General features: G+C 38.7%; 1 protein-coding gene across 1 annotated transcript in view; it reads left to right on the top strand.

Moving 5' to 3' along the window:
* LOC110163239 (calcium-activated potassium channel subunit alpha-1-like) overlaps positions 1–12,517 on the top strand; it is a 248,254-nt gene that overhangs the window by 135,783 nt on the left and 99,954 nt on the right. The window contains exons 6-8 of the mRNA XM_055150045.1: positions 5,669–5,744; positions 6,418–6,493; positions 9,366–9,536. Of these exons, the coding sequence (XP_055006020.1) occupies positions 5,669–5,744; positions 6,418–6,493; positions 9,366–9,536 (323 nt within the window). The remainder of the gene's footprint in view (positions 1–5,668; positions 5,745–6,417; positions 6,494–9,365; positions 9,537–12,517) is intronic.

The raw sequence follows: 12,517 nt of genomic DNA, 5'->3' as shown, positions 1-12,517 counted from the left end.
GGTCATTACATCATCTGTGATTATAATAGGGATTATTCTATTCTGTAAACCCGCACAAAAACACTCACACGCCAACGCTCCACCGCCGCCGCCGCAGCTCATCCCGTATCTCTCCCATTTCACCGTTTGCTGTTTGAACATTTCTTGTCCAAGATTAGTCCGTGGATTTTACAATGTTGGGTCATTGGGAGTGGACTATTTCCTGGGCTGATTCCTAAAGAAGCTTAAAGTCCAATATCCTGATGGAAAAGGAATGAATTTAAGCCCCGGAGAGCAGCTTTCGCATCTTTTTGCAAACAACCTGTTGGCTGTGAATATGAAGGCAGCATCGCGGTGTTCTTCCGTGGTTTTCCAGAGACAGACAAAGCCTTTTCGGACTATTTTGGGAGATTTTACTGCTCGAAACTGGTGACAGATGTGGATAACAGTGTTTTATTGGACTATTTTGTCTTAACAACTCAGAATTGGTGAAATTTTAAACATTTTTGGTCATGATTGCAACCAAAAGTCTGGTCTATTTAGGTTCAGATAGTGGATAATCTTTCTTCTGTGCTTTTCCATAGTCAAACGTTGCTTTACTTGACTATTTTGGACAAATTTGTAACTTAAAATTGGTGATATTTTAATATTTTTGTTCATGATTCCAACTAAAATTCTGGTTTATAAAGATACAGAAAGTGGACTAGCCTTCTCTTTTGCATTTCCATACTCCATACTACCTTTTATTTTATTATTTTGAAGGTCTTTATAACATTTTTGGCAATTATTCCAACTGAAATGATGGTCTATTTAGGTACAAATGGTGGACAACTCTTTTTCAATACAATTTTTTAAACAATTACCCGTTATCGAACCATTCTGGAAGACGTTACAATTAAATATTGGTGATTTATTGGTTTATTTTTTACATTTTTTGTGATTATTCCAACTAAAATGCTGGTTTATTTAGGTTGAGATGGTGAACAGCCTTTCTTCAGTCCTTTTCCAGTGTTTATTGGACTATTTTGAAAGACTTTACAACTTAAAATTGATAATTTCTTCCCCTTTATTTGACATTTTTGGCGATTATTCCAACTAAAATGCTGGTTTATTAAGGTTCACATGATGGAAAACCTTTCTTTCAGGCTTTTCTATAGTCAAACTGTGTTTATTTGACTATTTTGAAAGACTTTACAACTTAAAATTGGTGATTTCTTCGACTTTATTTAGTATTTTTGGCGATTATTCCAACCAAAATGCTGGACTATTGAGGTATAGATTGTGGACAACCTTTCTTCCAAGCTTTTCCAGTGTTTATTGGACTGTTTTGAAAGACTTTACAACTTAAAATTGGTCATTTCTTTCCCTTTATTTAACATTTTTTGCGAGTATTCCAACTAAAATGCTTGTCTACTTAGATTCAGATGGTGGACAACTTTTCTTCCATCTTTTTCCGTAGTCAAACCGTGTTTATTGGACTATTTTGGAAGACTTTACAACTCAAAATTGATCTCTTTTTGACCTTTATTTGACATTTTTGGTGATTATTCCAAACAAAAGGCTGGTCTGTTTAGATATAGATGGTGGACAACCTTTCTTCAGTGCTTTTTGAACTATTTTGAAAGACTTTACAACTTCAAATTGGTGATATTTTCAAGAACAGATTGTGGATTACATCTTTCTTCCACACATTTCCATAAAAGAATAATACTTTACCAGACTCTTTTGGAAAACTTTACCACTCAAAATTGATGTTTTGGCCATTTTTGGTAATTATTCTAACCAAAGAGCTGGTCTGTTTAGGTACAACTCTTTCCCCGTCCGTTTTTGTAGACAAATGACGCTTTGTTGGACCATTTTGGAAGACGTGATGAACATTTCTGGTCATAATTCCAACCAGAACTTTTAGAAGTAAACATGGCGGACAGTCTTTTCGTTGACGCATAGAGGAACAAAGTTTTATCTGAATTTTCTGGGAGACTTTTTAACTGATAACTGAACGTTTTTCGCGATGATTCCGACCAAGATGCTGGTGTACAGAGGTGCGGACGGCGGGACGCGCAGTCAGGCCGTTTACAGCGCGACGCGGAGGAAGAAGTCGACGGGGGAGCTGTTCCAGAAGGGCTACAGGGTCCGAGCGTTACACCCGGAGAAGGAGGAGCAGGAGGGGGCGTGTCACAGCCTCAGCGCCTGCCTCCACGTGCTCTCGTACTGGGGTAAGAACCAGAGCGACCAGAGCAGGGAGGGGAACTACACCGATGTTGATGAGCTAAATCTAGGTGGAGCTGTTTAAATAGGTTTAACTTGGAGATTTGGGTGTAAAATGTGAATCGCTGTTGTTGTTTTGGAGATTAAATCAAGTCTGACGTCTATAATTAATGCTTTTTAAGAAACATCCAGAGTATAAAGTGATGGATCTGCATTTTTGTGGTTAATTTTATGGTCGAATCATGTTTTATTCAAGACGTGAACCTCAACCAAGACTTTTACAGGCACCTTTTAGCACACTTCGCACGTATTTTTATTTTTATTTTGTCTAAATATTATCAAGATCATGCAAAAAATAAACAAACTTATGGATGTTTTGAGGCAGAACTTTTGACTGTTGGGCTTTTTTGTCCAGTTATTACAAGGGCGTCAGTTTTTTCGAGGACCAGTTCTTTGACAATGTCTTGTTTTTTTGATTTGGTTTTGGTTTTGCTCCTTGAACAGAGCTTTTGTCACATTGCTTCTTTTGTGGTGACATGGTTGAGTACTTTTTGTGTAGTGCTCTCCCAGGACGAGAAAGACATGAAAATCTAAAAAAAATATTTTTTTTCAGCACCAATTTTTATATATTATGTACAGTTTGTTTGAAATTTCTGTTATTTTCAACACAATCTACAGTAGTGGAGTTGTTTCAAAACTAGACGCTGTTGTTTGTTTTACTCTTATCACATTTCTGCAACTCCAAAGTCAGATCGATTTATGTAAGAAATCGTGTTAAAATCAGATTATTTCAAAGTTGTTGGAAGTGCATTGTGTTACTGTCGTACCCCAACAGGCTTTATTGTGTTCATGTTTTTCTCTTTCTCATCTGTTTAATATAAAGGTTTTTATCCTTTATATTAAACAGATGTTTGAGCTGCTCCTGCTCTTTGTGACACAGACTCTGACTCTGCTCACGTCCTTCACTTTTAAGCGATAATGTTTCCTCTCTGACCTCCACCTGCTCTCTCTCTCTCCCTCTTTGTCTCTCTCTCCCTCTTTGTCTCTCTCTCCCTCTTTGTCTCTCCTACCCCCCCTTCCTCTTTTTCTCTCCTCTCCCCTCTATTTCTCCTACCCCATCTCTCTCTCTCTCTTTCTTTCTTTCTTTCTCTCTCTGTCTCTGCTACCCCACTTAATTTCTCTCTACCCTTTCTCTCGTCTCTCTCTCTCTCTTCTACCCCCCCTTTCCTTTCTCTCTCCTCTGTCTCTCTTCTTTCTCCCTTTCTCTCCTCTCTCTCTCTCTCTGACCCCCTCTTCTCTCTCTCACTCTTTATCTCTCTCTCCTACCTACCCCCGTTTCTCTTTCTCTCTCTACCTCTCTCCTCTCGCTCCTCTGTTTCCTCTATCTCTTCTACCCCCACCCCATCTCTCTCTCTCTCTCTTGTCTCTCTCTTTCTCCCCCACTCTCTTTCTATCTATCCTGCCCTCACCCCATCTCTTTCTCTCTCTCTCTCTCTCTACTATCCCCCTTTCTTTCTCTCCTCTCTTGTCTCAACCTCTCTCTTCTCGCTCCTCTGTTTCCTCTATTTCTCCTACCCCTACCCCATCTCTCTCTCTCTCTCTCTCTTCTCTTTCTCTCTCTGTCTCTGCTACCCCACTTAATTTCTCTCTACCCTTTCTCTCGTCTCTCTCTTTCTCCCCCTCTTTCTCTTTCTCTCTCTCTCTCTTCTACCCCCCTTATCCTTCTCTCTCCTCTGTCTCTCTTCTTTCTCCCTTTCTCTCCTCTCTCTCTCTGACCCCCTCTTCTCTCTCTCACTCTTTCCCCGTTTCTTTTTCTCTCTCTCCTCTCTTCTCTCTACCTCTCTCCTCTCGCTCCTCTGTTTCCTCTATCTCCTCTACCCCCACCCCATCTCTCTCTCTTTCTCCCCTCTTTCTTTCTATCTCTCCTGCCCTCACCCCATCTCTTTCTCTCTCTCTCTCTCTCTACTATCCCCCTTTCTCTTTCTCTCTCTCTTTCTCTCTCTTTCTCTTTCTCTCTTCCTCTCTCCTCTCTCTCTCTGTCTTCCTCTATTTCTCCAACCCCCACCCCATCTCTCTCTCTCTCTCTCATCTCTTTCTCTCTCGCTTATCACCCCCCCGCCCTTATCTTTCTCTCTCGTCTGTCTCTCTTCTCCCTCTCTTTCTCTCCGCTCTCCCTCCCACACCCATCCTCTCTCTCACTCTCTCTCCCTTTCTCTTTTTCTCTCTCCTCTGTTCTTTCTACCTCTCTCCTCTTTCTCCTACCCCCCACCCCATTTTGCTCTTTCTCTTTCTCTCTCTCCTCTCTACCTCTCTCCTCTTGCTTCTCTATCTCTCACCCCATCTCTCTCTCGTCTCTCTCTTTCTCTCTCTCTCTATCTCTCTTACCACTACCCCATCTCTTTCTCTCTTCCTCTCTCTCCCTGACCTTTCTCTCTCCTCCGTCTCTCTTCTCGCTCTCTTTCTCTCTCTCCCACCCCCCACCTTTCTCTCACCCTCCGTCACTCTCTCCTCTGTCTCCTCTATCTCTCCTACCCCCACCCCATCTCTCTCTCTCTCTCTCTCTCATCTCTTTCTCTCTCGCTTATCACCCCCCCGCCCTTATCTTTCTCTCTCGTCTGTCTCTCTTCTCCCTCTCTTTCTCTCCACTCTCTCTCCCTCCCACCCCCATCCTCTCTCTCACTCTCTCTCCCCTTCCCCCTTTCTCTTTTTCTCTCTCCTCTTTCTCCTACCCCTCACCCCATTTTGCTCTTTCTCCTTTCTCTCTCGTCTCTCTCTACCTCCTACCCCATCTCTTTCTCTCTTCCTCTCTCTCCCTGACCTTTCTCTCTCCTCCGTCTCTCTTCTCGCTCTCTTTCTCTCTCTCCCACCCCCTCACCTTTCTCTCACCCTCCGTCACTCTCTCCTCTGTCTCCTCTATCTCTCCTACCCCCACCCCATCTTTCTCTCTCTCTCTCTCTCTCTCCCTGTTTCTCTTATCTCCCTCTCTTCCTTACCATTCTACCCCTTTTCTCTCTTTGTCTCTCCCCCTTTCTCTCACTCTGTTTCTCTCTAGCTTTACTACCGACTGACACCCGTTTCTTTTCTTTCTTTCTCTCTCCATCTCTCTCTCTCTTTCCCCACTCCCTCTCTTTCTCTCTTTTCTCTGTGTTTTTGAGACGTGACGTCGTTTCTCCTCCACCTGTCCGAGCTCAGATTATAATCTCCGTCTGTTTGTGCTGGATGCAGATTAGAGGAGGCAGGTATAAAGGTAAAGTCAGATTAAAACAGACACAGTGACTCTATTAAAGTTTCAGGCAGCTACTTTTATACGGTTTTAGTTTTTAAAATGACTCGAGTTCGGTTGCTTAAATGCAGCCGCTGACAATAAACATGGGTGAGGCTTTGAAAGGTAATTGTGTTTTAAATTCAATGCGATTTTGAATTTAAACTTGAATTCTTGATTAACTTTTTGCGTTTTTTGTTTGTGCTTTTTTGTTCACAGGTTTGAGGTTCCTGAGGGCCTTAAGGTTGATTCAGTTTTCAGAAATTTTACAGTTTTTGAATATTCTCAAAACAAGGTAAGTCGTGACGTTTTTTCGACAAATTTCTTAATTTTTTCCTTAGATCGTTGCATGTTTTTGTGTGTGAATGTTTGTTTTACGTTGGTTATTCTCATCTGGTGAGTTGGGGGCTACTGTCCAATATTTTATTTACATTTATTTTACATTTTATTATTGAGCTGAATTCAAAATAAGAATCTTGTTTTGAATATTTTTTACATCTTTATCTCATTTTGTAAAATTTTGTATTTCTATTGATTATTTTTTTTTTTTTATCAAATCAAATTTTCTTAATAAATACAATGTCAACATGATATTAATTTAAAAATATCTGTAAACCTTTGACAAAAAACTGAAAAAATAAGTCAAAACTACTCAAAAATAAGCGATTTTAAAGATTTTAACTGTGATTTTGCAAAATTACTGATAGTAAAAGTTCAAAAAGTAACACCACTTGAGAAAAGAATAAAATTATACTCTCAGCTGTTGTCATATTTCTATTTATTTATTTATTTTTTCACTTTGCGTCCGTAGTGAGAGCTTTGAGCACAGATGTCACTGGAGATTATAACCTTCTAATCTCTTTCATTCATGATTCGAGTCACATTTAATAACCCAGAATCCTACTTTGTGTCAATACTTTTACTCATAAATGTATTTTTCTTGTGTATTTTTTCTTGTGTTTTCGCAGTAACTCGATAAAACTGGTGAACCTGTGCTCCATCTTCATAAGCACATGGCTCACAGCAGCAGGGTTCATACATTTGGTGAGTGCCTGAATAAGACAGTTTTTAAAGTTTTGCCTAAATATATTAATTACATACAAAAGCAATTGGTTTTACATATATGAAAAACAACCACCATAGTGTGTTAATATTGTTATCACATTTTACTGTATTTGGTGTTTTCCCTGCCCTTGTTAGAGACAATGTAGATCAATACTGATAGACCTAGTTTGTTACCACTTGACTGACTTTACCGTATGTTTCGGACTATAAGTCGCACTTTTTTTCCTGGTTTGGGTGTTTCCTGTGATTTATATATATTAAAAATTTCACACTGAAGCGTTGAGAATCTTGTGTCTGCTGCTCCTGTTCCTCCTGTATCACTGTCACTTGGCTCTACTGCACATGTCTCCTGCAGAAAGAGCCTCTGTCCCGTCTGTATCATGTCAGTCGATCACACCGTTACTTCTGCACCACTGAAAAATTTAACATTTAAACAAACTTATAAAGACACTGAGAAGACTGAACACAAATGCCCCCAAAAAGAAAATCATATTTTGCAGATTAAAAACTGCAAGTAGAGAAATATTCAGCTGAAAATGGTAATCGAGCAGCAGAAAGAAAGTTTAGAGTGAGTGAGAAACTTGTGACACCGGGAGGATGCACCATGAAACTTTCCTGGAGTCACTGGATGGATGGACAAAGTCTGGACTTCAGTGACACTGAAACCATCCTGTCAGGATTCAGAAAGACCAGAATAATTCTAACTGGAACTGATGCTGAGTCTGACGACAGCGACACAGAAGAGGAAGCGGCGCAACGTTACCTCTGGAGGTCGTGGAGTTGTTCAGAAGTGACACCGAGGATGAAGAATTGAATGGATTTAGTGATTTGGAGTGAGATGGAGAGTTTGTTAAACTTGTTCTGTTCTGTTGTTTATGTTATAGTTTATCTGAAGAACTGTTCATATGTGACGTTAACAGTCTGTTGTTCTCTCTTCTATTGTTTTTACTAGAACTTGAATTTCAAAATGAAATGTCAGTTCCTGGTCTCTGATTTTATAAGGTATATTTCCCCCAAAAAGTGCAACTTATACTCCGGAGTGACCTATAGTCCAAAAAATACAATGTTTAGTAGACTGCTGTTGTGTCTTCACCCATCTTAGTATGACTGTGGTGTGTGTGTGTGAGTGGTGGTGTCAATCTGCCCCAGGACGACTGTGGCTGCATTAGTATCTCACCACCACTAAGTGTGAAATGTAAAGTGTCTTGAGGTGATAATAATAATGTGCTTTTTATAAATGTCCTAATGACTGTTGACATTTGCTCTTTGACTTAAACCTGAGTGTATTTCTCCTTCAGCATTTTGTCTCCTCTAGGCACCGGCTGGAACAGGAAGTACTGAAACCATTTTTGAATCTTTACAAACCCTGAATGCGTCTTAGATTAATTTATTGTTTATAATATTTTAACTGGGCTAATATAATTCACAATATTTTTTATTGAAAATGAAAATATACAACAGTGTGTGACTATTAATGTTAAGGAATCCAATGATGCTTATGTTTCATTTACATATTAGTGCAAAGTATTTAAAAAAAAAAAAGATGAAAATGCGTATAACAGGTTTTGATGATTCTCTAATTTTGACTTAACTTGATAGGACAAAACCTGTAAATATATTAGATTGTTTTCCACCAACCAAGAAGTAATTTGTGAAGAAAAGTTGAAAAATATGTTGAAAAGTACAGAAAGTAAAAAGTTCTAAACGCACTAGGGAGAATTTTATCCAAACGTTGGGCACATTTTACATGCAGTAATTATTTGTACAAAATAATTCTGGGATTTTTGTATTTTTATTTGTCTAACCATAATCTCTGTGGACTGAAAAATGTTTTAAATGATCAGTAAAATCTTAATATAATGGTCATGAGAGTATATGAGTGCGTATAGTTACCACACATGCATCACTAATTTTGGATTTCCGGTCATCGCGCAATCCATACTGGGAAGGATTTTCCGAAAAAGTGAGCATCAAACCTCCATGTTTGTTTTCCCAGTGGGATGCGTCTATTGACAAAGTCGATCTTTTCAAGTCTTTTGAACCATATCGCTTTTGTTTCTGGTTCTGATATTGTCATATTGTAGTTCTGGGATTCGGACATCGTTAATCGTGCGGTTGTTGGATCCTAACAGCGGAAAACAGTTTGAGAAACGGGCTTCGGAAGTTTGCGAACTCCATAAATGCAAAAGTGAATCAGATGTGTGCGACTGCAAACCTCTGTTCAAACTGTTTCCCTTCAGAACGGAATTGAAAAATAGTGAAAGGTGAAGGTGATGGGCAGGATTGATCCACAGGAAGGACCAAAAATGAAACCTGTGGCTGCCTACGAAATCATCCCGAGTTTGCAGCGAACATTTTGTATTTGGAGCGACAACAAAGCAAAATCCCGTTTGTTAATCGAGAGGTGCAGAAGACAAACGGGCCGAGCTCGCACTTTCTTGTTCGACTCTACAGCAACATCACGTCTTGGTCTCTTTGCGGTGGAAGGTGTTTCCTGGTGAACGGCTGGTGCCTTTCGCTTTGACGTTGACTTTTTAAATTCGTAACCGAGTTTGAGCGAGGGATCGGGATTTTGCTTTGTGTCTTTGTCACATCCCGCTGGGAAAACAAACATGACGGTTTGATGCTCACTTTTTCGGAAAATCCTTCCCAGTATGTATTGCACAATGACCCGAAGTCAGAAATTTGTGATGCATCTGTAACATTTAGACGCTTTGAAAAATCGATACGCTAAATTTATTCCTATGAAGCTGTATTCTAGAAAAAAAGACTTATTGAAACCCCATATATTATCTGCAGTATTTAGTATCTATGTAGACATTTCCGTGTATAATTGGTCATTTTTTTCCAGGTGGAGAATTCTGGGGACCCATGGGAGAACTTTCAGAACTCGCAGGCCCTGTCGTACTGGGAGTGCGTGTACCTCCTGATGGTCACCATGTCGACGGTGGGGTACGGAGACGTGTACGCCAAGACCACGCTGGGGAGACTCTTCATGGTCTTCTTCATCCTCGGAGGACTGGTAAAAAAATGCATCCATGTTTATCTAGAGAACATGTTTAAAACTTCAGAACTTTATTACACCTCACACTGGGCGCACGTCCGATCCAACCATTTCTGTGTTTGTGCTCGTGAGCGTCGACCAAAGCGCCGGACATATTATTAGGCACAGCTGTCGTGAGTCTTAAAGGTGCAACTTTTCTCGCTTGTTTCCATGGAGATGTCGTTGTTTTGCCTGGAATGTTCCATTGTCTAACAGCAGGGTTCCCACTCTTTTTTTACTGACAAAATTTCAAAACGTTTCCATGACTTTTCCATGACCTAAAGGGAATTTTCCATGACTTTACGACACCTACATGCAGTGGCGGAGTTAACAATTTGGGGGCCCTAGGTGAACTTGACTTTGGGGCCCTCACTATAATGCACCGTTTTTTTTATTTTATTTATTTTTTAATATATATTTATGGTCTGTTTTTCCCCACTGTCTCTATTTATTTGAATTATGATGGATTAGAAACTTGTCTTATTAGTTCGGTCGCCGACTACAAAACCAGATCTGAAAGTAGTTTTATTTTTTTGCTACTTCAATTAAAATTTTATTTACATCCATTATGATTATTATTATTATTATTATGGCAGCAGGGTTCCCACTCTTTTTCACTGAACAAAATTTTAAAACTTTTCCATGACTTTTTAATGATGTAAAGCGAATTTTCCATGACTTTACATGCAGTGCTGGAGTTAACAATTTGGGGGCCCTAGGTGAACTTGAGTTTGGGCCCTCACTACAATGCACCGTTTAAATAAATAAATAAATTAATTAATTAATTAAATAAATAAACAAAATTATTATTATTATTATTATTATTTTTTTATTATTTTTTTTTTATTATGTCATACTGTGGAATATTCCAGGCAGAGCAATGACGTATCCATAGAAACAAGCAGATGAAAAGTTACACAGTGCACCTTTAGTTGACACAGATCAGTTGTAGTAAAGCAAAGTAAATCTTCCTAATAATTTGTTCGGCTTTGGATCATCTCAGCATTTGTTGTTGTGACATAATGCTGTTATTTTTCATTTATTGCATTTTATTAATCACAGTTTTTACATTTTAAAGTGTTTTAATTTCAGGAGACTTCATCCCAACTCCCTTTTCCAACAAACACCATGACGATTGTGGAAGATTATTTGTTTCATTAGATTTGGAATTTTAAATACCACGGAATTTCTTGCTTTGATTTTTTTATCTTGAATTATTTTTATTCTGAAGTTTACATTTTCAACATTTTTAAAAATTATAAACTGCAAATTCACCTTTTAAATATTCAGCACAAATATTTTCAAGCCCCAAATTCAACAGTCAAAATCCAAAGTGTGAAATTTGCAGTAAAAATCCAAGATGCCAAGAAAAAAGCATCGATTGTGAAGACAGAAGCAGTTTCCTATTGGCTTTTTTAAATTTAGTTTTGTTTATTGCAACTGCAGCTGCAACTTTATTTATAATGCACTTTAAAAACAAAGTGCTACAGGACATTATTAAATAAAAACAATAAAACAATATATGAATCAAAACAGAATCTAATAAAAATGATCTAATAATAAAATGTCAACATCTTAAACTGTGTCAAAAGGCAAAGTGAACAAATGTGTTTTAAAAAGAGATTTAAAAACAGAGACAGAAACGGTTTAAAAGTTTCCAAAATTGTTAAGAAATGGACTAAACAAGGACTAAGCAAGGACTAAACCAGGACTAAACTAGAAAAGCACTCAGAGAGCGCAGACCTCCGCCAAGGAGGTTATGTTTTTGCCGGCATTTGTCTGTTTGTTTGTTTGTCTGTTTGTTTGTCTGTTAGCAACATAACTCAAAAAGTTATGGACTGATTTTGATGAAATTTTCAGGATTTGTTGGAAATGTGAAAAGGAAGAACTGATTTCATTTTGGGGCTGATCCGGAAGAAATCCTGGATTCTGGATCACTTTGAAATTTTACTTAACATTGTGGTAAATGGGGCCAAAAAATTTTGTTTCTCAATATCTCGGTTAATTAGTGACCAAACCCCATGAAATTTGACTCAGGGATGGACAATGAGATCCTCTTTCATATTCCAAAGGCTGATCCGGATCTGATCCAGAAGATCAGAATTTATATAAAAAATGGGGTTAGTCCTTGGCGGAGGTCTGCGCTCTCTGAGAGCTTTTCTAGTTGTGTTTTCCATAAATATTTGTCTTGTATCTTTCAATTTGGAATATGAAAGAGGATCTGATTGTCCATCCCTGAGTCAAATTTCATGGTGTTTGGTCAATAATTAACCGAGATATTGAGAAACTAAATTTTTGGCCCCATTTACCACAATGTGAACTAAAATTTCAAAGTGATCCAGAATCCAGGATTTCTTCCGGATCACCCCCAAAATGAAATCAGTTCTTCCTTTTCACATTTCCAACAAATCCTGAAAATTTCATCAAAATCGGTCCATAACTTTTTGAGTTATGTTGCTAACAGGCAAACAAACAAACAAACAAACAAACAAACAAACAAACAAACAAACAGACAAACGCCGGCAAAAACATAACCTCCTTGGTGGAGGTAACAAAGACTAACTCAGGACTAAACCAGGACTAAAACAGGAGTAAAACAGGACTAAAATGGGACTAAAACGGGACTAAACCGGGACTAAACCAGGACTAAACCAGGACTAAACCAGGACTAAACCAGGTCTAAACCAGGACTAAAACAGGACTATAGAACCTCTGGTAGATGACAACCATTACAGACCAGGAACACATCAAGAGCTGCAATTAACCAGGACTAAACCAGAACCAAACCAGGTCTAAAACAGGTCTAAAACAGGTCTAAACCAAGTCTTTTGGCCTGATCTGATCTGTGTTGTTCAGACTGTCATTAAAAGTTCAAAAACAGGTCACATAGGGGCGAAAAAATCGGATTCGGGTCACTTCAGGCTGCAGGCTGAGTTAGATCTGGTCACTTGGGGACAGTT

The sequence above is a fragment of the Boleophthalmus pectinirostris genome, unplaced genomic scaffold, assembly GCF_026225935.1.
Source record: "Boleophthalmus pectinirostris isolate CB_2022bp ecotype Guang Dong unplaced genomic scaffold, ASM2622593v1 HiC_scaffold_14, whole genome shotgun sequence".
NCBI lineage: Eukaryota > Metazoa > Chordata > Actinopteri > Gobiiformes > Gobiidae > Boleophthalmus > Boleophthalmus pectinirostris.
Note: the sequence above shows the minus strand (reverse complement) of the source record. Positions and strands in the feature narration are given on the sequence as shown.